This window comes from Coturnix japonica, chromosome 1 (genome assembly GCF_001577835.2).
Source record: "Coturnix japonica isolate 7356 chromosome 1, Coturnix japonica 2.1, whole genome shotgun sequence".
Lineage (NCBI taxonomy): Eukaryota > Metazoa > Chordata > Aves > Galliformes > Phasianidae > Coturnix > Coturnix japonica.
Genome location: NC_029516.1, coordinates 169,028,420 through 169,051,894, shown reverse-complemented (window position 1 = coordinate 169,051,894; position 23,475 = coordinate 169,028,420). Strand labels below are relative to the sequence as shown.

General features: G+C 44.4%; 1 protein-coding gene across 3 annotated transcripts; it reads left to right on the top strand.

Annotated features, from left to right (window-relative positions):
- The first annotated feature begins 44 nt into the window (after nucleotides 1-44).
- Nucleotides 45-19,928, top strand: PRCP (prolylcarboxypeptidase). Of its 3 annotated transcripts, none has more exons than XM_015852390.2 (9): nucleotides 45-271; nucleotides 10,074-10,214; nucleotides 10,428-10,529; nucleotides 11,909-12,090; nucleotides 12,753-12,910; nucleotides 13,653-13,825; nucleotides 14,147-14,311; nucleotides 14,899-15,086; nucleotides 18,174-19,928. In XM_015852390.2, exons 1-9 carry the CDS (start codon nucleotides 128-130, stop codon nucleotides 18,376-18,378), a joined length of 1,458 nt encoding a protein of 485 aa, XP_015707876.1. In that variant the 5' UTR covers nucleotides 45-127; the 3' UTR covers nucleotides 18,379-19,928. The 3 variants fall into 3 exon arrangements, with proteins under 3 accessions (XP_015707876.1, XP_015707878.1, XP_015707877.1); XM_015852392.1 differs by having other exon boundaries at nucleotides 108-255; XM_015852391.2 differs by lacking the exon at nucleotides 45-271 and adding an exon at nucleotides 9,792-9,853.
- The last annotated feature ends 3,547 nt before the right edge of the window (nucleotides 19,929-23,475 follow it).

Here is a 23,475-nt window from a genome sequence, read left to right as displayed (position 1 = left end):
CCCGCTTAGTGCCCGCCCACCATGTGCGAGCCCATAACCCCGCCCTTTGTGGGCCGCCCCTCAGAGCGCCCCGGGCGGGCCGGCTATAAAGCCATGGCTTAGTGACCGGCTGCCGTTCATTCCGGCCATGGTACAGATGCCGTGTGTGCGGCTCCTCCTGCTCCTCCTCCTTTTCCTCGGCTCACTCGGCGCTTTCTTTGCTCCCCGCCGCCACCGCCGGGGGATCGAGCCGCTGCCCGCCCCGTACCTCACCAGGTACCTGACACAGCAGGTAGGAGAGCCGGGCTGTGCATGAGGATGGGGCCTGGGCAGCATGAATTGGTGCTTGACTTTATGCTCTATCTGTGAGTAGAGTGAATAGAACACCTGTGGTATTTCAGTGTACAGAACATCCCTTTTGAATGGCTTTCAGTCGTTCAGGTGTAGTGATTTGGGTTCTTCTTTTAATAGTCCTTAAGCTCATTACCCCCATAGGATACCACAGATGCTTTCTGCTGTTTGTGTGGCCAGGATATCAAGCTGGTTGTGTTGTAACTTAAAGTGTGACGCATAGATGTAGCATGCTGGTTGTTATCTATTGCTGCCCTAATATTGATGATAGACATCCTGTGCTGCTGTCCAAGCTGCCCTTTGTCACTGTGTTGTCACCCCCGTTCAGTTGTGGTGTCATTTAGTGGTGTCAAGTTAAAAGAGGGAAGATTTAGGTTGGATGTTAGGGGGAAGTTCTTTACTAGGAGAGTGGTTAGGCCCTGGAACAGGCTGCCCAGGGAGGTTGTGGATGCCCCGTCCTTGGAGGTATTCAAGACCAGGTTGGACGGGGCCCTGGGCAACCTGATCTAGTAAAGGTGTATGTTTGGTGGCCCTGCCAGGCAGGGGGTTGGAACTACATGATCCTTGAGGTCCCTTCCAACCCGGGTAATTCTGTGATTCTGTGATTTACTGATGCTGATGTTTGCGTTAAGCCTGGTATTTGCATTCCTAAACATGGGGAAGTAAGTGGATCAGGGTTAACTTGCATTGAACTTCCTCCTGTTTACCATGTCAAGTGTCTGGCACCCTTGGCAACAGGATTAAAGTCTAGAACTTGGGGAAATAAGTCAAGCAGTGTTTGTCAGTGTGACTGGGGTCTTAGACTGTGTGTGCCCTGGACTGTGTCCTTAATGGTCTTAATTATTTTGGCTTGGAGGTGGGATGTTTTTTCCCTTAGTATGCAGCTGATGCTTTTAAGGCCTCTGCTTCTCCAATGCATGAGTGATGTTACCTGAACTGAAAGATCCCTCATGCTGCCACTAATAGATACTCAGCCATTGGATGAGGAACTGCCATCACCCACATCTTTAGTTGACAAACTGTGTCTGTACTGGGGAAGCTGATCTCCTTTACAGCCCTGTTAAGCTGTGTGGCTTCTATTGGTAAGACTAGCCTTGCTTATGCTTTAGTATTTTGCTCATGAAGTTGGTTGGTGTATTTAATTAATCAATTTTTAAATAAACTTAACAAATATGGGATATGATTTAGTGGAGGGTTAGAGTTAGGGTACTGGTTAGGCTGCAGTTGGACTTGATGATCTTCAAGATCTTTTCCAACCTCGGTAATTCTATGATTCTTTGATATGTAAAATGTATGGAGCTGCAAGTAGAAGGCAAATCTGAATAGCCTTTTTGTAGGCAGCTGTGGCAGTGGCCACAATGAAGAGTCACTGGGAAGACACTGAAGCATTTCAGAGCGTCTCTTCCAAGTAGAGATAATCTCATGATGGGGAGGGGTTGGAGTCAGGCAGCTTCTCTACCCTTTTTCTAACCTTTGAGAAGCCTTTGTGCCTCTGGATTCCTGTCTTCAGTGCACCTACCAGTGCTATAAAAATCGATGCCTGAAAGTTTTTGATTCACTAGATGTGATACTGATACCCAGCAAAGAGCCACAGGCCGCCAGCTTCTCCAGCTGAATAGCGTGGCAGACTGTGTCAAAGGCTTTGCTGAAGTCTAGCAATGCCAAAAGCCTTTCCCTCATTCACCAGGCAGGTAATTCAATCACAGAAGGAGATGTTGGCAATCAGGACCTGCCTTTTGTGCACCCGTGCTGATGGGAACCTGTTCTCCTGGTTGTCCCACACATGGTGTGATCTCATTCAAGATGATCTGCTCTGTCACATCCCCTGGCCCTGAGGTCACCTGTAGTTCCCCAGATCCTCCTTCCCTCCCTTCTAAGACTTCCTTCTTGAGGAGCAGTCAGCCTTCCTTGACCCCTTTGCCCTTCAGAAGTGAATCCCAAGGGACCCTCCATACCAGGCTCCTAAATAGTTCAAAGTTCTCCCTCCAGAAGTCCAAGGCAGCAGTTCTGCTGTTCCCCCTCCTGATTTCACTGAGAACTCTGAGTGCATGTGATGTCTCTTCATCAATTCCATAATTGATGACTGTGCAAGACTTGATGTGGTGATGGGCCTTTCTCCACAATCCCACTTTGTGTGCACATCGCTTATTCTGGAAGCAGCTCTGAATTGGCCTAAGAACCAATGTAGCATGTACAAATAAACCGCTGTTCAGCTTCTGCATCTGTACCTCCTGCTGGACTGTTTCAAGCTAAGACACGTTCATTGTGTGGCCATTTCCAGAAGGCTGGTTTAGGTTGTGTTGAATCATTTTCTAGATCGCTTTCTCCTTGGGTGACCTGTTCCAGTGTGTTACCATGTTCTGTGTGGAAAGCTTCCTCCTAATATCCAACCTAAACCTCCCCTGTCTCATTTTAAAACCATTCCCCCTTGTCCTATCACTATCCAAGCAAATGAAATTAGATAAGAAGAGCGATGGAGAGGAGAAAGTCTTCTCCCTTCTCTGAGTGGTACTGTTTTATGGGAAGTGCCAATTCAGAGGAAGCCAATGGATCTTGGGGGTGTTCTGCTCTTAACTGGGAGACATAAATTTACTTGAAGATCTTAGAATCATAGAATTACTCAGGTTGGAGAAGACCTCAAAGATCATCAAGTCCAACTGCGGCCTAACCATAGTACCATAACTCTAACAACCCTCTGCTATATCATATCTCTGAGCACCACATCCAAATGGCTCTTAAGCGCATCCAGGGATGGCGACTTGACCACCTCCTTGTTGAGCCTATTTCAAGATATTGAAGCAGATTGAAATCAATGCCTTTAATTCTGTCTAGCAGTTATTTGGCAGCCTTTAGTGACTCAGGTTGGTGTCTCGGAATAGTAACAAACGTTGGGAATGGTTAGAAAGGGTTGGCATGTCTGGCAAGACAATACAATAGCACTTTTAACTTCTGGTAAAGGAAAAAACAAGCGATTTTTACATGATTTTAATTGGTACCAAGGGGCTGTGTCAGTGTTCACAGCAGTAATGCTGATGATTGTATTTTGAGGTGCGTTACTTGGCGTGTATGTTTAACTCATCAAGCAGCACAGGAGTGCTTGGCAGCTCTTACTCTGTGATTTCATAGTGTGACTGAAAACCGGAGCTGTAAGCTATAAACCAGGTCTATAAGCAGAAACAATAGCAGTCATTCAATGCACAGGAAAACAGGGAAGTACTTGTTAGAGCTTGTCAGTGAATTTTTATCCTTATGCACTACTTATCTGGGGGTCACAGTGCAGGCAAATGAGGCAGGAAGCACTTAATTTCCTCTCAATTTTGTAGTCTCTTCAGTCAAGTGAGCAGTTCATAGGAAGGGCTACAAAAAGCACTGGTTGCTGTGGTGTCTGGATAGGGAGTTAGGAGATGTGGTTTAGTATATGGTAAAGGGAGGACAGTTGGACTCGATGATCTTGTAGGTCCTTTCCAACCTTGTGATTCTATGTTTCTGCCTCTCCCTCTCGATAGGGACACGCTTGGTGCATCTCCTTTCGTATCTGATCAACTTATTCTGCTTCCAAAGAGAGTAAATCATGCATTGTGAAGCAGGAAGTGGACCTGACAGCTTTCTAAAAGCATCCACCAACGGACTGAGTCTGCAGAAGAGGTGGTTGTAGATGATAGTTTCCATGCAGCAATTTCCCGTTAAGACAACAGGAACAGAAAGTGATGGGTATTCGGCCCCCTGACTTCCTCAGGACTTGGGCTGAGGCCAGACTGAACTGTAGGAAGTGGGTGAAAGCAAAACTAGCACTGAACACGACTTGTGATTTATGCCTCAAACCAGCAGCTTGTTTTTCCTTGTTGCCTGACTTCCTGAAAACGAGTTCACCTACTGAACTGTTCAAAACCACGGGCTGCTCTGAAAATGACGAACTTCTGGACAGCAGACCTGGATGTTTCTGCTTTAAAGTAGAGCAATTGCTAGAATGCCTTTTCTCCCATGGAAGCCGAAAGGTGTTAATACCCTGAATGCTGCTGATCTCATCTTTCTACCTCCCAGTGTCTGGGGAGGACACATACACATTTGCCCTGCAGTGCTTCAATGTGTTGCAAGCTTGTCAGAGCAGCGATTGCTGTCTGATAATGTTGCTATTGCATAAGTGCTTCATGACTAACTGCAGTTTCCATGCTTTGTTTTCCAAAACATTTATTCCTCCCCTTGCTCATATAGATGCTCCATACCCTGTGTCCTGTTGAAGGATTTGGGCAGGATAATAGTGCCTTGTCTAGAAGCATCAGTGGCATCAACTTTTGTTGGGTGGATTGCTTATTTGTTCTAAATTGGTGTAGCTGATGAACTCTCAGCAACACAAGCTCTCTGCTGCTTTGAGCTGAGAGCACAGCTAAGGAGAGTGGGCTGGAAAGCTGGTTGCAGTGGTTTTTATCAGCTGCCTTGCCCACATGTTGCCTCCCTTCTATTATAGCTTCATCACCCTGGGGCCAAAGATATGGGGAGGGTGCGAAACCTCTTGGGTTGTCCCACCAGCTGCATAGCATCCTGTGATTGCTTGAAGGTTCTGCACCATTCACTTGAAGCCTGAGTGGTCTGTGGAGCTCTTTCTGGTGGGGAGGGCCTAAGCTTTCAGCTGTGGTAGGATGCTACTAATAGTTTATGGAAGTAGAAACTCATTTGTTTGCGATCCCCGTGGTTGCTTTGATTTCTGAAATAAAAATAACCTTTCGTCCTACCGTATTTGGGAACTGTTTATTTCTAACAAGGGCTGACCTGAGCAGCCTGGTGCTTTCCTACAGCACATCCTGTAGCTGTTTAAATGGTTTTTTTTTCGGTCTTTTTCATCAAAGTGCTTTGTCCAAACTGTGTGTCGCTGGGCAGAGGTAGAGTTCCTGTCAGAGGCTTTCCTCATCACTGCTTTTTAATTACTGAAGTGATAAATGAGTGCCAAAACCAGACTTCCTTAAGCAGTTTCAGCCTCCCTAGAGCAGATGACATGGTTCCTGCGGGGCAAAAGCAGCTTCAGTAAAATACACAAAACATGATTGGGGTCAAAGGGGGCAGCGTGTTCACAAGGGCAGAGTCACAACTGGGGAGATCCTTCCATTATAAGGATTTTTAACCTCCCAGATTAGACCTAACGACAAAAACCCAAGTTGCTGTAATAGCTCTGAATTAGAAGGAATATGAAAGATTGCAGCGACCTCAGGATTACCTCTGAATTCCAATTTGATTTATTTGTAGGACTTTGAAGTTAGTGGGTCAGTGTAGCCTGATGCAAGAGAATGTAGTTAACATCACTGTGCCCTTCCATAGAGCATCAGTTGATCAAGTATGTCCAGACTGGTGCTGATCTTCAATCTCAGGTGTCCCTTACACAAACAGCAGCCTACTGAGTAAAGAATGCAGGATTCAATTGGTGAGTACTTTGTAGAACATCTCATTCTGCACTTTTAAAGTGGAAAAATTAAAGCAAAGCTCATCTTGTCTTTTTATTATTATTATTTTTAAGTCTCTTGGGGCAATCTGAGAATCTCATGACTGAGATGAAACTCAAGGGCTGTATTGCAATGTACAATAAGAGGAAGTAAAGCAATAAGAATAGTGTTGGGGAGACAAATATTTCAATGTTTTTAGTTTTTATCTCATTTCCATGTCTCCTGCATGTATTTCTAGTGGTACTCTATTGCTGCAATGGTTTTTAGAAGCTGGAATATTTAATTGCACATCACAGCACTTGCAACAAAACTTCAGGCCTCCTTGAATACAACTGGACAAAGATGGCAGGGCAGTGTCTGCTTTGAGCTTCCAGTTTAGATATGGGAAGCAAAGATGCTAAGAGGAAATGAAGCTAGTAGGGCCAGAAGTCCCCCAGCCTGCTGGGAATAAAGCTGGGCGTAGCAACATGATGGTGAAATCCCAAGGAGGCTGATACCTGCTGATTGCACAGGAGGATATCCTCAGCCTATCCAGCATCTTCCTGTCCTCAGGAAATAATTCAGACAGGATGAGCACTCAAAACAACTCCATCACCACTCAGAGTGGAGCGTGCCTCTTAAGCCTCTGGCTTTTCACCGGTAAAACAACTGACTCAGTTTCAGATGAGACATCTGAATGTGAAGAAGTAACGCTATCACATAGAAGATTGAAATGAGGCATATCAGGGAGGCTTTGCTTGAACTCTTGCCAGAGTCTCAAAGGCGTAAAACCATCAGGTATAGATTTTCCATCTCTGGTGACATTAAATGTATTTTGTTAGATGCTGCTCTATGAATTATGGTTCCTTTTTTCAGCTATTTTAGGGCCACAAAAATGATTGGGGTTATGTCTGGGGATGGGAAGGCTCCAGGAAGACCTCATCATGGCCTTGTACTACTTGAAGGGAGCTTATAAGCAAAAGTTGGGACAATAAGAGGATTGCAGGGATTGGAAGAGACCTCAAGAGATTGAGTCCTACCCCCCTGCCAAAGCATTTCCCTACGATAGGTTGTACAGGTTGGCATCCAGATGGGTCTTGAATATCTAATGAGAAGGAAACTCTACAACCATTCTGGATGCTCTATCACCCTTACTGTTAAGAAGTTTGTGTGTCTTGATGGATCTTCCTATGTTCAAGTTTTAGGCCATCGCTCCTTGTCTCGTCACTACACGCTACCAAGAAGAAACTGGCCTCATCCATTTACTTCTAACCTCCTTTAGATATTTATTTATAACACTGATAGTTCTCCCTTCAGTCTTCTTTTCCCTGGGCTGAACAGATCCAGGTTACTCAGCCTTTCCTCGTATGAGAGATGCTCCAGTCCCTCTGATAGACTCCTCCTTGGAGATTCCTGCCTCTTTTGAAATGGGGAGCCAAGAACTGGACATAATGTTCTAAATGTGGGCTTACCAGGGCAGAGTAGAGTGGAAGGATGACCTCCCTTGATCTGGTCTGATAGCAATAGGCCAAGGGGAAATGGCTTTAAACTGGAAGAGGGGAGATTCATGTTATGTGTCAGGAAGAAATTATTTCTTCAGGGGGCAGTGAGGCCCTGGCACTGCTGCCCAGAGAAGCTATGGGTGCCCCATCCCTGGAAGTGCTCAAGGTCAGGTTGAATAGACCCTGGGTGGCCTGAGCTGGTGGGGGGCAACCAGCCCATGGCAGGGATTGGAACTGGATGAATATTGTGTTCCCTTCCATTCCAAGCCACTCTGATTTTGCTCTTCCATCTCTGTAGTCATTAATGACCTTAAGGTGTGGCTGAGAAGGAAGTGGGTTTTAGCCCACGTGTCCTGTTTTGCTCTTACACTTCACTCAATACCACAGGCTCTGAGTACATTAAGCGAACATCTGTGCAATAACTGGTGAACATCTGTTGTGCCTTTTTTCTTCTTCCCTGGAGGAAATGTGTGCAGCAGGGTGTCTTGTTTTCGGAAGTCCATTTAAAACTAACCAAAAAAAAACATTTAGAAAGGAGTCCTCTTTGAGAGGTCCACATCAGCACAGGACACGTGCACGTCCAAGGTAAGGTCAGAGAACTGTGCTACATCCTTGAAGCAGATGGCAGAGAGGTAGGACAAACCGGAGATGGCTCCTCATCCTGAGCAAATGAGATGTGCTGGAGGAAGTTTTTTTTGAGCTGAGACTTCAAAGCTGCTGGGTTCAGCCTTCGGTCTGGAGCTCTGGGACAGAATGGCCCGTGTGGCTGTGAGCCTGCCTGTGTTTTTAATGAACCTGAGTGCAGTTCTCAGCTGCTGTGGCCAGACTTCAATCAGGAGGCAGCTGGTTCCAGATTGCAGCCATTTCACAGTGTGTTGTGTTCATACATATATCTCTTCACTAAATACTTTGCAAGTCTTTCAGGTTGAAGATGCTGGGAAGAAATAGGTTGATTTCTTTATTTACTGAAACTAGATTCCTGAAGACTTTCTTATGTGAAAATGAAATTCTCTTGTTGCTTTCTTTTGCCTCTTCAAAGTATTCTCCTGCACGCTGCAGGTGACAGAACCTTGCCTTAAACTTATTTGTTACCTCTTGCTTCCAGTACTCCTCCTTTCTCTACTCAAATCCTCTTATCAGAATGTGGTTCTGTGTCAGAGATAGTGATGCAACAGAGCAGCAAAGAGGTCAGTTAATCCAAAATCAAAATGAAGGCAACAGTTCATGAATTCTGAAACACAGACTATTGCACATCTTTTTGCTGTCACAAAAATTAGAAGCTACCCTCATATGTGGTAATACACCTTAACCACTATTATTGTTAACCAGCAGTTAAGGTATTGTACTGGGGGGAAAAAGAAAACAAAGCAGCTGAATGCACTTTTCCTTGTATGTTCTGTCTAATTGAGCTTGAATGGTTTACTCATTTTGCATAGGAGTGGAAAAGGAGTTTTCTGGTTCATCTTTTTATTAATATCTGACTTAGTCTGTTAGCCTGTGTGCCATTCTTTTACATAGAGAGTGACACGTTTGTATTTGATACAGGATGGGGAAAGAAACCACTTGCTGAATGAAAGCAGGCAGCCCTAAGCGATGCAATGGCTACACAACAGCTCCATCTGCTGGTTTTCTTCTCGTGTATTTCGGTCTATTTTTTTTTACTAGACTGGCCTTGAACATCCCCAGTTTGAGGACATTCACAAGCTCACTGGGCAACCTGTTCCAGTGTCTCACCACTCTCACAGTAAATAATTTCTTCCTCACATCTATTTGTACTTTGTAATACTGCTGGAGTTTATTAAACTTTATTAAATTGTTAGATCAGCCTTATTTCATCTCCCTTTAGTTGTTCAATGTCTTAGGAGCAAAGGATTTTTTGCTTGCTGGTCTTGTTTGGCAGATCTATGAATCACTTTTGATTATGGCTGATGTAGAAAGTGAACTTAAACTGAACAGTAACTGTGTAAACCAAAAAGGAGCAGGTGAGATGTGGGTGTAAAGTAAGAGGAGTGTACACTGTTAGTACTGGAATTCAGTGAATAAACCCTAAGGGGGTGCGTGATGACATTGCCATGTACTTATACACATAAGTAGCAAACTGTAGAACACACAGAAAAGAAACATAAATAACTTAGGTGTGTTTCAGTCTGGCAGCAGTCATGAAATTAGCTTATTTAGGATGAGGAGCCTGTCCCTTGTGTCAAGGCAATGTGCTGGTCAGGCAGTGGGCTGTAACACAGCTGTCTTCTTGCTTCAGGCTCACCAGAGTTCTTCTTTAACTTAGAGAGTGGGGAAGATATGCTTTGCAGCAACGTGTAACATAAATTTCTCTACTCTATCCCAAACTGTACCTAAATATGTGGTATAGGGCGATTGGATCCTACAGGTCAGGAGCTGGGCTGCCTTGCCTGAGCTGTCGAGGGAAATGAGTGTTTGGATTTGTGCATGTCTTGCTTTTTAACACTAACTGGAGGGTGTTCTCCAAATCAGATCTGGTTCTGGGAACATTTGAGGCTTGGCAGTTGTTGATACAGGTTGATACAGAGGTGCTCGAACCAGCAGATGTCAGGCTGCTACCACAAGCAGCACAAGTGGCTTTTATCTCTGAAGGTAAGTTTTTCCTTGACTGCGTAGACCTCTAACATTTGTTGGCTTCCTTGTAATAGCAGAAGGTGTTGATACACTGGGAATCTGAGAATACAAATTAGTGTCTTTTGTCCTAGTGAAACTCTCTTTATTTTTCTTCTACAAAGTGACTGTCAGCACTTGTGCTGCAGATCCATGATCAGTTTTCTCTTTCTGAAGTTGGTGTTATCCATTGTTTTGACAGATTGATCACTTTGGGTTTGATGAAAATCTTACGTTCCAGCAGCGATATCTCATAGCAAATCAGCACTGGAAGAAAGACAATGGGCCGATACTGTTTTATACAGGCAATGAAGGAGACATCACGTGGTTCTGCAACAACACAGTATGTACAAATTAGATCCTTGATTTTTAAATTACAGCCCTTCTTTCCAGCAGTGACCTACTGAAAAATAAGAATAAGCAAGATGGCATCAGCGTCATTTAAAGAGAACTTAAAATAGTGCAGCTTGGGTAGCAATAGGTGCAATAGACTGGAAGTAGAGACTTTTAAGCAAGGTGAGTCAATCACTCTAAATATCTTTTTTTCTCCAACCAGGGTTTTATGTGGGATGTGGCTGAAGAACTTAATGCCATGTTAGTATTTGCTGAACATAGATATTATGGAGAATCCTTGCCTTTTGGAAATGAATCTTTCAGTGTAAGTGTTATATTTGCTTTCTTCTTTTGATGTGTTCTGTAAAAACAAACAAAAAAATCTGCTTATTATAATTCTTGTTGGTGCAGCAACTTCTTGCCTGAGTAAGATATGCTTGAAATAAACAATTATCCTATTTTTATAACTACTAATTATACATTTTAATAAAATCTAAGATTTTCTAGCACCTCAAAGACAAACAGGAAAAGGACAAAGATTATTTAGTCTGTCAGGCACAATTTTATAACTCAGTATGTATAGAATCATAGAATTGTTCAGGTTAGAAAAGACCTTAGAGATCATCAAGTCAAACTACAACTTAACCACACTACCCTAACTCTAACAACCCTCTGCTAAATCATGTCCCTGAACACCAAATCCAAATGGTTTTTAAACACATCTGGGGATGGTGACTTGACCACCTCCCTGGGCAGCCTATTCCAGTGCTTAACAACCCTTTCTGTAAAGAAGTTTTTCCTGATATTCAACCTAAACTTACCCTGGTGCAACTTGAGGCCATTTCCCCTTGTCCTGTCACCAGTGAGAAGAGACTGAACCCTACTCTTGCTGCAAGCACCTTTCAGATATTGAAAGAGAGCAATAAGGTCTCCTCTCAGCCTCCTTTTCCCCAAACTAAACAGCCCCAACTCCCTCAGCCTCTCCTCATAGGGCATATTCTTCAAGCCTTTCACAAGCCTTGTTGCCCTTCTTTGGACCTGCTCCAGCACTTCTGTGTCTTTTCTGTACTGAGGTGCCCAACTACTCAAAGTGAGGCCTCACCAATGCTGAGTGCAGGGGCAGGATGACTTCCCTAGTCCTGCTCACCACACCATTCCTGATACAAGCCAGGATGCCATTGGCCCTCTTGGCCACCTGGGCACACTGCTGGCTCATATTCAGCTGACTGTCCATCAGTACACCAAGATCCCTTTCCATCAGGCAGCTTTCTAGCCACTCTTCCCCAAGCCTGTAGGGTTGCCTGGGGCTGTTGTGACCAAAAAGCAGGACCCTACACTTGACCTTATTTAAACACACAGTTTGCCTTGGCCCATCGATCCAGTCTGTCCAGGTCCCTCTGTAGTGCCCTTCTCCCCTCTGGCAGATCAACAGTCCCTCCCAACTTGGTGTCGTCTGTGATCTTACTGAGGGTGCACTCAATCCCCTCATCAAGATGGTTAATAAAGATGTTAAATAGAAGCAGTCCCAGTACTGAGCCCTTGGGAGCCCTGCTTGTGACTGGCCACCAACTGGATTTAACTCCACTGACTACAATCCTTTGGGCCCATCTATCTAGCCAGTGTTTCAGCCAGCAAAGTAGTCTGGGGAAAAGAGGCTGCTGCCAGATATTGCTGTATAAAGTGCTCCTGTGTTCTTTGTCTCAGGATTCCAAGCATCTGAATTACTTGACCTCAGAACAAGCTCTGGCAGACTTTGCCGTACTAATTGAGTACTTAAAGGAGACCATTGCAGGAGCCCGTCACAGTCCTGTCATAGCAATTGGAGGGTCTTATGGGGGAATGCTGGCAGCCTGGTTTCGGATGAAATACCCCCATGTGGTAGTTGGGTGAGTTTATTACTCTGCTCTGAGCTGGCTTCATTTTTTCACTATTGGGAGGACAAACTAAATCACTTGGAATGTAGAAAAAGGTACCATCTGCCTCAAAGATTATTGTAGGTCAGCAGGTAGTGGATAGCCAATACTTTCAAAGATGTCTTATTGGGGCTTTTTTTACTCACAAAAGAAATAACTGGGAACACTGACTTTATACCTCCTGATGGCATGAACAGGTTTTTGATCTCTTTGGTGCCTTGTTTCCTCTGTAGGGGACAAGAATGGTAATTCTGTTCCTGTTGCCTGCTATGGAGTAGTTCTGGGCAAAGGCTGTCTTCAGTTGAGCTTACAAATGCCTAGTGAGAGAATTAGTTGCTAGATGACACTTGGCTTACTTTACTATTTGTCAGAATTTCCACTTGATATATTTACTGATGTCTTTGCACTGGCTTCCAAGACTTGTAGCTTTCAACAGCCTTTGCATGCAGACCTACAGAAGAATTCTGGAGCAATATGAATTAGTTCATCTAGGGGTGAGCATCTGAGTTGAGTTATAAATGCTGCTTAAGTAGTGGCTGTGGCAGAAGTACTGCCCAGAGGGCAGATAATCATATGGCAGGGATTCAGGATACGTGCGGTTCTTCAAGCAGTCTTGGTTTTGTATTCATTTGCAGAGCACTGGCAGCCTCTGCCCCCATCTGGCAGTTTGGTGATTTGGTTCCCTGTGGTGCTTATTTTACCATAGTGACTAATGATTTCAAAAAGAGTGGGGCTGGCTGCTCAGAAAGCATCCGGAATTCCTGGAATGCCATTAACCACCTTTCCTCAACAGGTAAGACTTTACCACTGACCTTCAAATAGCTGTAATGTTTAGTATTATGTTACGACTTCATAAAAGTAGTGCCTTTGCATCATGCTTTTAACCTGGAGATAAACTGTTGCTGGTGGTTTGTTTTTTTTTTTTCTTTTTAAAGCTATATTCTATGTGTTCAGCATTATTTTTGTAAGTGCCTGTTTTGTTGAAGCATGTGCTTTATGCACACGTGGCAGGATTTGGAATCCAGAGCCAAACATTTGAGATCAGATGAACTTTGGTCTTTTCTCTTAAAAATGGATAAATAAAACCTGGTAGGGTGAGTTGGCCAATTCACATCAGGAAAGCTGGAGAAATTCTTGACCAGATAAAATAAAGCAAAGATGAGAAGAATTCTGAGATCCATTTCATACACTGGATTTTGAGCTGGCTGGATTGAAGGTTTTCATTTGTTGGTAGATAATTGCTTCCTATCAAAAAAGAAAAATAAAAAGGAAGCCAAATGACCTGTCAATCTTTGCTTCTTGGGTAATCCTGCCTTAACTGGGGCAGATCCATAGGCTGTAGTATTGAGGTTTGCACTTCCCATCAATTTAGAAATGTTGACTAAATCTCGATCCGCTCTTGTATCGTGCTTGTATGTGGGATAATTTCACCAGATCAGCTACACTAAGTGAAATATTTAGTAGCAGCACAACTGACCCGTGTGATAAGGAGACAGGCATTTTAACTGTATTTTTTTTTCCTTTTTCTATTAAAGATGCAGGTTTACAGTGGCTTTCCAGGACATTTCATTTGTGCAGCCCATTGAAAAATCTTCAGGATGCTGCCCTGTTGAAAAATTGGCTGAGTGAAACATGGATAGACTTGGCTATGGTGGACTATCCCTATAAAGCTGACTTCTTACAGCCTCTACCAGCTTGGCCTATACGGGTAATTGAGGACTGATACCTTGGAGGTGTGATTAAAGCCTGCACTTTTGAAGTCATTTCCACTTGGTTTAACTCTCCTTCTCTCTTGGTTTGACTGACTGCTGCAGGTTGCATCGAGAGCCAAGAATTTTAATCAGAAATTGGAAAGTTCCAGGTTCTTTGTAACAGCATAAGCTGCACAAATGGAGCACTGTTTGATGATCGTATATAATAACATGAAAAGATTCTGATAGTATTTTGAATGTACTTTGAAAATAAATATCCCATCAGGTGCTATGCATTTCTTCCAAATTTAGACTCCTCTCTCTCCTCTTCATTGCAGGAAGTCTGCAAGTTCTTAAAGAACCCCAGTCTCTCTGACAAATTGTTGCTGCAGAATGTTTTCCAGGCAATAAACATCTACTATAATTATACTGGAGAAGCCTCCTGCTTCGACATGTCTGAGACTGCAACAAAGAATCTGGGCCAGTTGGGTTGGTACTATCAGGTGTGTGTTCTGTCCTTTTAAAATTGCAACTTGGTAAGTTTTTTTGTGGGCTAGAGGAAATGGGAATCCTGGTAGCTGTTAAGACTTGGAGGAGGCTGTGTAAGCATCAGCAAAGGCCCTGCTTGTTTGTATACTGCTTTAAAAGAACCTCATTCTTCGAAAACAGGGAAAATGAAAAGGATTACAACATTTCATAGACAGTGTCATGGATGATCCATGTTTGGAGAGCACCCGAAAACAAAAGCCCAAGCTATGTCTCTTTTTCTGACTGGCTTAGAACTTGAGCGCTTTCCTACACACTTTTCTTATCACAAACCCTGTAAACTTCTGAAGACAGGTGAACAGGAATGAACTGAGTTAGATTAATTACCATAGTGGGAGCTACATTGGCTTCCAGGCTATAACTGCATTTTCTAAGATCAGGAAATGTTTTTGCATGAAAGATGAAGCTTTTACTTAATACTTGTATTGTGATGACTTGATCGTAATCTGTAAATTCAGTGTGAGCTTCTTTATTTAAATACTGCACAAATAGCTCCTGGGCAGTCTCTTGTTAACACACCATGTTGCTCTATTCTCTCTCTCAGGTCTGCACTGAGATGGTGATGCCCATGTGCACAGATGGTGTCCATGACATGTTTGAGCCTCAGAAATGGGACTTTGAGGCACTTTCAGATGAATGTTTCAGGGTGTGGGGAGTGAGGCCTCGCCCCTCTTGGATTCTTTCTATGTATGGAGGGAAAAACATCAGTTCACACAGTAACATAATCTTCAGGTGAGCCTTGTTTGAGTTGTCTATCAGTTTAGTCTGGTAGTGATCCGTCTGCAGCATTCCAGCTGAAGAAATTGGCTTCTGTCAGATATAACTTTCTTCCCCTTTGGATTCCTTCTTATCTAGTGGCCAAAGTCCTGTTTTCCTATGCTGGTAAATCTGTGTAGATTTTAAGAAGCCAGAGTACTGTCTCTTCCACATAAAAGGAAAGTCTAAACAAGTTCTAGCTGTAACATAGGATCTTGATCACTAGAATTGTTGCTCTTAGTGATAGCCTTATGGACTGTTAGTGTGATGTTCCTCTTAGGGCGCTTTCACTTCCAGTTGCTGCTGTCTTTTAGTGGTACATAAGCAGGTTTCAACAAACTTGTGCGAAGTCTGAGTGTAAAAAGCTGTTATGCATACAAGTAATATAACAGAAGTTTGTCTAACACAACTTTGTACATGAACAAAATGTAAAGATGTTTCAATATAGTACAGAATTGCACATACTTCTTGCTATTCAGTCTTTTTTTTTTTTATTCCAGAGGTTCATCTCTGCTCAGCTTTCAATAAAGGGAAGGTTCCTTTAGCTGTACTTCTGCTGCAAAGGGATTCTAGTTGTGGATAGCTTAACACTTGGCTGTTCATTAGGGCCTTACATGGTAGAGAGACATTTAATATTCCAAGCTGAAACCTGTGCCCTCAGGAGCTGTGATTCTGTACTCGCTGCCAACAGCAGGCGTCTCCTGGATATACTACTCTGGTTTACAATTTGCAAGGCTTTTCCAGGGGGGGAAAAAAAAACAACACTTAAAATTGAAATTAGTGTCTTGGACTTGGTAAGGAGTTGTCTATTTTAAAGTAAAAGTTGTCTTGAATTGGGAGTTCAGCTGTTAAATTCAGTCTGTTTGGCTCCAAAAGCCCGTTGATTTCCTTTCATTTGTCTCTTGCTGTTTCTGTCCCAGCAGGATATGTGCTCCAGAGTGAGAAATTCCACCCTTTTTGGAAAGCTTTTCCTTTACGTTAAAAAAAAGAAGGGCTGATTTAACTTAATTTCTGTGATGTTGCTGATTTCCAAGGTTTCACAGATCTGTACTGTAGAAATTGGCTTTGTAAGTGATAAACGAGCAAACAAATCTAAACAAGCGGTTCAGAATTTATGCCTACTGGAGGAGATTGAAATGAGAAAAGCTTGAAAGCAACCAAATGAGTGAAGTAGTGCTGTGCACACAAAGCTTTGTGTGTCAAGCTGGGTTGCCTCTCTGCAAACAAACACATTGTCAGCACTGTACATTTTATATAAGAGCTCTTTATCCTCAAACACCGGAGCACTTTGCAATAAATATCCCTATGTCTGCTGGGGGATGTGGCTCCCTGTGGGTTTAGAAGCACTGCATTAGTGTAGAGGAACTTGCACAACAGTTTTGCATGGGAAGGGAAGAATGCTGCATCTGAACAGAGCCACTGCAGGGTGGATTTACTCACATGTTGGGATTTGGCCAGCGGACTTGCTGTTCTTGCTGTTTCTCCCCCTGTAAGCAACACATCACTTTGCAGATCCACGTTATATTGTACCACTCAGACACCTTTCAAGAGTTATCTAATTAAGCTGGGTGGATCATACCTGGGTGTTTCAGCTTCTGAGCTGAGGTACCCATCTGTCCAGGTCTGTATGGGAGGGGGAGGCTGACAGTGAAGGCTTTATCTTGAGACATACTGGAGCTACCTACAGAAGAAGGCATCACTGGAGGGGAAAAAAAGGAGTAAAAGAATGAAAGGCAAAACAATACCAGGCTGAGAAGAAAGGTGAGAAGTTCATTAAACAGACCAGGGCAACTGGGGAGGATGTACATATTAGAAAAGCATACACAAACAGTTTTCTCTGAGAGTATGCAGAAGTCTCTGTTATTCTGGGTATAGCTGGAGGACTGAAGAGGTTCTGAAGATGTGATAGGGAGGGAAACTTCTTGTGGGATAGGCAGGACCTTATTTGTGCTGTCAGGAACGTATGATGAATTTCAGTGAGGACTAGTGCTGATACTGTACATTTAGATTGCTTGAAGCCCTACTTGCCTGACCACTGCAGGAAAGAAACTGCTGATTTTTTTTCTACTTCTGCTTGTACCTGCAAACTTCTGTGAGTTGGGCAGTGTTTACTCATGTGCATGCTTTGCTTTAGCATAGATTACAGCATAATCCATTTCTGTGGGTACTCAGTTACCTTCTTCTGTAAGACAGTAAGCTTTGGGATGACTTAGTGCTGAGCCCTCTGTGCCCCCTCTCCTGGGCAGCTCTCACTGTGTCAGCGCCTCTGCTGCTATTGTTTGGCAGGAGCTGCAGAGGATGCAGCCAGCAGCTCCCAGGAACGCCAGGGATTGTTGTTTCCTCGTGGCATGTTTAGTTTCCATGTGACTGGGCGCAAAAGATCCAAGTCCATGTACATCTTGAGTCTCTCAGCAACTCATCCCCCTGTTGCCAAGGTGCTCTGCTGATTCAGATGACCTTTTAAATCAAATGCTTTTTGCTTATTGGACAGCTTTGTGTGCTTTTTTGTCTTCCAGATGCAAAATGCTTCTTTTCCTTGCAATCATATTTAAAACCATTGAAAATTGAGAGCTGTGAATCAGGAATCCTTGTTGGGGGGTATAAAAGGTTGTTTGCGCCACAATCAAGTTGTACTCAGTTGTTAACTCACACTGAGTCATCTCTGAGTTCCACAATCCCGCTCCTGCATTCATTGACTTAGAGAGAAGGAAGAAATTGCATTGAATCTTCCTGGAATAAGAGTTGTTGGAGGCAGGCTCAGGGAGCTGTGAATCTTTCATGCCAAAGCCTCTGAGATGGATCTGCTGCCATCTCTCTGTGGCACTATATGGTATTATAGGAACCAGCAGATAGTTTATGATGGCAGTCTAGCCTTATCTAAGCTACTGATAGCTGTGTAACTGTTGAGAGGGCCCCACTGATGAGAGGTGAGCACAGGGCATGGAGGCAGTTTTGAGGTCTTTTTCTGTCATACATCTGCCAACTTGTTGAAAGTCACTCTGGATATATTGATGTGAAGTGCAGCCTCACTGCAGTGCCTAATGAAGCATTAATTCCTTACAGCAACGGTGGCCTGGATCCGTGGTCTGCAGGTGGGGTGACCCAGAACATCACAGACTCCCTCGTGGCAATTGTGATCCCAGATGGAGCTCATCACCTGGACCTACGTAGCCGCAACCCTTGTGATCCCAAATCTGTACAAGAAGCTCGGGCTTTGGAAGTCCGCTACATGAAGCAGTGGATTGCAGAGGCCAAGCGCCAGCACTGAAGTGGTACTGTAACAGCTGTGGCCTTGTCACCTCTGCTGGTTTTGCTGGGAGCAGGGCCAGACCTCATTGTGAATGATCTCACTGTTCCACTCCTGTTTCCTTATCTGTGTTGCACTGCTCACTGTTGCCTATGGCCATAAGAAAAGTAGGCATCACACAGATCACCTTCAGTCAAAGTGTGTGGATTGAGCTGCCTGCTCTATGTTGCTTTCTCCTTTGGCTTTTCTCCAGCGCTGTACCTTAGGGTAGAGCTTTTGTTCTAGGCTTGATGCCTTCCTTGCTGTGCTAGATGACTGTCCTTACTGCTGGTATATACAGTGGATTAAAGAGCAGTGCTGTTCATATTGATGCCAAACTTCCCCTGTGTTCAGTGGGATTGAATTTTGGACATCTCAGCCCTGGGCTGGTGTAAATTGTCATGCTAAGGGCACAGAGAATGAGGGAACAGAAATTACATCTTACTGCAACTGGAGTGGGAGGGAAGGCATGGGCAAAAACTGGCTGTGCAGTTTGTAAGGGAACTAAACAGCCCCTAACCTTTGGAACTGATGCTGGGAAAGAAATAAATCTTTATTTTTTAAATTAGTTTTCTGGAGGTTTATTAACCTAGCTACCTTAAGTGGCTTTTCCATTATATTCTACACTGAATGGTCAGGGCTGGACCCGGACTCTTGCTTGTAACTGGCTGAGAACGCACAGTCTGCATCAGGGTTTTTATTTCTTCCTTTGCTGTTTCTCCTATTCCTGAAATGCCTCTGTGATGATGGTTGCCAAAGAAAACTCTGGGTGTGTTCTGTGTGTGTAGATAGGTTTATCTCCTACACATGTTTAGCTTTTTTTCAAATCAGGAAGCTTTCAAAGCCATTCTCTTGAAGAGCAAATGTGACACTTGTGCTGGGTGCTCTTACCAAGTGACAAATAATTGGGGCTGTGCCTTGTGTGGGTTCCTCCCTCCCCCCCTATTCTGTGTATTGTTCAAATTCTGCATGAGCTGTTTGCTGATGGCTCTTCAATAAAAGCCTTCCTAAAAAAAAAAAAAATTGTTTGTGGGACGAGCTATTCAAAACACAGAATGCAGCTACCCTCTTGGAGCAGGCTAAAGCATGGTGCTGAGCTCAACAAGCCAGGTGCACTGAGCATTCTGTAAGGCTTCCAAACCAGACAAACTGCCCTGATTCATGAGGCAGCATATTTGACATTAATAAATGGATGGGGCAGTCCCTTCGCTTTCCAGCCTTGGCTTCATTCACACTGAAGCCCTTCTTCAGAAAGGCTTCTTTGCTGTTTAAAAGACAACTGCATTTCAGGAAGACTCAGGCAAGGCTCGTTGTCTCCAGGCTCTTAAAATTCCAACTATGTTGAAAAGTTTTCTCAGCTTGGCTGATAAGTCTGATAGTTCAGGATTTTCCTAAGACACCAACAGGTCTTTCCTGTTAGTGATCTCCTCCTGCCCTCAGGGAACACAGTGAACCCAACACTGAAATTTAGTCTTTTAATACATACCTGTGTATCTTCTTTCTATTAAAGTTCCTGATGTTCTCTCACCTTACTCTAATGTGTTAAATCTCAGCATAAGCACTGTGTTTGGATCTGAATGTCTCGTGCTCTGTCCTGAGCAAAGTACATTGGGAATGCAGAATTGCATTAACTGTTTTTGAGGAAATTATATTAAAAACCAAAAAGTATTTACTTTTATTTGCAGGAGCTTCCAGGAACTTGGTACATGATGTATAAGTGCATGCCAGGTGGAAACACAGGGCAAGCTTTGCCTCCCAAACTGTGCCCCAGCTATGTTGTCAGTGCTCTTGATTCCTCAGCTTCCAGGTGCTGAGACATCGGCCTTCGCTTTGTAAGCGCAAAGTTATGTGATCCCCATTCTCTTCTCCTCGTCCTTTTATAGCACAAGTTCAGTAAGCAGTTTGTTTTTTCTAACGCTGATTCTTATGCTGACAGCTTGTTGTACTTCTCATTGGAGCCTGGCCGCAGTGAGGACCTGTTCTGCCCAGCACTATTGGGGTGCTGTATTTGTAAGGCATGGACATCTCCACAGTGTGCTGGCCTTGTGTCTCTGTGGTACCAGAGTGTTTCTTTGGTGGGGAGCGAGCCCTCCCTGTGCTGATGGTTTGCAAAGTCTTTTAGCTCAGTCCCCTGGTTTAGAAAGCAGGGGCAGTGCAACCCAAAGAGGGGGGATAGCAAATCCCTTCCGTTTGTCTTGTTGTTTTCTAATGTATGCGGCCTCTCTGGGTGGTTTAAGCGGTTTAGGTACTTTCTATAAAAGGGATCTTTTAATGACAAAACTAATGTGATTATCTTACCGAGTGTGAGAGGCGTATTGAAGGTTTAAAGAAAATCTGTTAGAATAGCTGAATGTATCTGCTTAATCCTTTCTCTAATGTGAGTGGACAATGCTCTGGGAAGCAATTGGTCTTTCTTTCTTGGAGTAAATGCCTGATCTCCAGAGGTAGGAACTGTTTGCAGCTTTTATACCCTTATGCTTCACCTTCTAGAGAACACAAAGGCACAGGAGAGAGGCAGGGAGCTCTCAGAGGCAAAGATTTTCCTCAAATAGCCAGGGGTGTAACCAACCCCGGTTCCATCCTGCAGGCTGCTGAGCACCCTCTGCTCCCTTTGACTATGATGTGAATGGAAGGCCCTCCTTTTGCCGGCCTGCAAAACCCAATAGGTTTTTGTAGGGTTGTGCTTCCCTACATTCAAAGGCTTTGTGTGCAATCTACAAACAAGACTATGTCCTAGTGGGATTTTTCTGGGGGAGGGAAGAACAGATTGCAAAAAGAGGCCTTGGCATCTCCTCAGCAGGTTGCTATGAGGCCTGGTGCCTTCACCTGAACTTGCCCCAGTTGATCAATGAGTTTGGATGCAGTGTTTGACCAATGGGCACCACGTCCCATCTAGTGGGGAACGATTCCTCACTGGATTTCCTGGCTCTTCTCCTTCAGCTTGGTCTCTTTGCTGCCAGAATCCACAATGAGCCCCAGCACAGCTGGTTGTCCATCAGAAATCCGCGGCCTTCTTCACAGAGCTGCTCCTCAGCCAACTGGTGCCCAGCTGCATCACTGCAGTGAGTTATTCCTTCTCATGGCAGGACTCTGTGCTTAGTTTCATTGAATTTAATGAGCTTTAGTTGTCTCATTCCTTCAGACTGTCTCAATGGAGCCCTTCCTTGAGAGTGATTCTATTAATTGTTTCCTCCAACTCAGTGTCATCTACAAGATTAAGAAAAGCTGAACATGAAACCTGTGAGAAATGGCCTGGTCTGGTGGTTGGTTACCCTGGACATAGCAGGGGGCCTGAAACTAGATGATCATTGTGTTCCTTTTCAGCCCAGGCCATTCTATGATTCTTCTCTGTTACTTGGACTATTCTTAAATCTCTTCCTTTCTGAAGTATTTGCAACACTGAAATAAAGCCGAGTGCCATCTTTTCTGACTATCTTCAGCTGGCAGGACAAGGCAGGGCAGCCCTACACTTCTCCACTGTCAGCACCCTGTGATATCCAGCCAGAATAAGTCCAAAGAGATCTTGATTACTTTTCTTCAGGAGGAATACTAAGTTCTTGTGTTCTGCCGCTGCCCAAGTTATAGAGTGGTGCTCCAGGATTGCTCCGTGCTCACAGGGAAGTTACCCAGTGCATGTGGCCTCATGCTGGGGGGCCTTCAGGAGTGATGGCAGGCACAGTCCCATGGACCGCTGTTTCCAGCCCTGGTTCCTCAAGGCCCCAGAGCTTTGCTTCCACACCTGCATATGCATCGGTGTGATGGGAAGCAACCCAACCTCTTGCTGTGTCAGATGTGTTCCTCCCAGCATCATGCAGATCTGCTGCCCAAAGCTTCCTGTCTGAGGTGGGCTCTGGTGGTGTAGAGCCGTATCATTTTGCTCCAAGGGCAGAATGGTGCCCTCAGCTCTATGAAATGTGTATGCATATGCAAACGTGCATGGGAAAAATAGGATTCCTCCCATAAAAAGAAAGGAGTGACGTTTCCCCTGGCAGCCTGCTGATATGTCTGACCTTGAAGACTGGGGTCCTCGGCTGCCCCTCAACATTTTACTGTGTGACCCTGGAGAGCGGGAGAGGAAGCAAGGGGTGTTATTTCCTTGCAAAGAGCAGTCCCTCTTCTCGATTACCGTGAACAGGGCCACTAAAAAGGCCAGGCCCTTTTGGTTCAGGCTAGAGGAGAGCGGAGGCTCCCGCTTTTCCTCCCAGCAGATGAAGTCAGCACTTGCTACGCAAACTAGACTAATAAATGTTGGAGCAGCAGGAGGTGAGTGCAATCAAGTGCGAGAGCCTGAGTTATAGCGGTAGCCTGCTGAATTCCTGGGTCACAAAGTAATTTACAGAACAACCCAAATGTCATTCAATAATTATTCAGGCAGCCCGGAGCCCAGGGGGCACAGCCTCCTGCTGAGTGCATTATTAATACCATCAACAAGCAGCAGGATGTTGGTGCAAAGAAAAAGAACCACAACACGAGCGTGTGAACCTACGGAACAAATGGAAACCAGTATTAATAGGATATTGTACTGCTTCCCAACGAGTGAAAAATCTCTCTATCTTGTCCTAGAAAGTTGTTCAGCAGAATCTGAGTGTTTCCGCTTCTGAAGGTGAAATTGCTCTTGGTGGTTTGCAGCAGAAGGGAGGAAGGTTGGTGTGCTGGTGGCCGCCTGCTTGTATCTCCCAGCCTCTGAGATAGTCTCCATGGAGACTGATGGGGGAGGTGGTTTCCAAGCACCCCAGAATGATTTAAATTAATATCCAGTGGACAATGTAAACCTTCTCTTTGACGTGGCGTGGGAATAAGCGATCACAGCGCTCAAACTGGGTCAGCTGAGAAGGAAGGTGGTGCCCCAGCCCAGGGTGTGATCAGTGCCAGGGGCTCAACCTCTGCTTTCTCCTTCCCCTCTCTCCCCCATCCTTCAAAACCCCCCACAGTTGGCTGCAAAGGTGCAGTGAGGAGATATATGGGCAAAGTGTGAAGTGAATCGAGTCTGAACTATAGAATGGTATCACAGAATGGCTTGGGTTGGAAAGGACCTTAAAGTCCATCCAGTTCTAACTCCCTGCCATAGTGGGAACACCT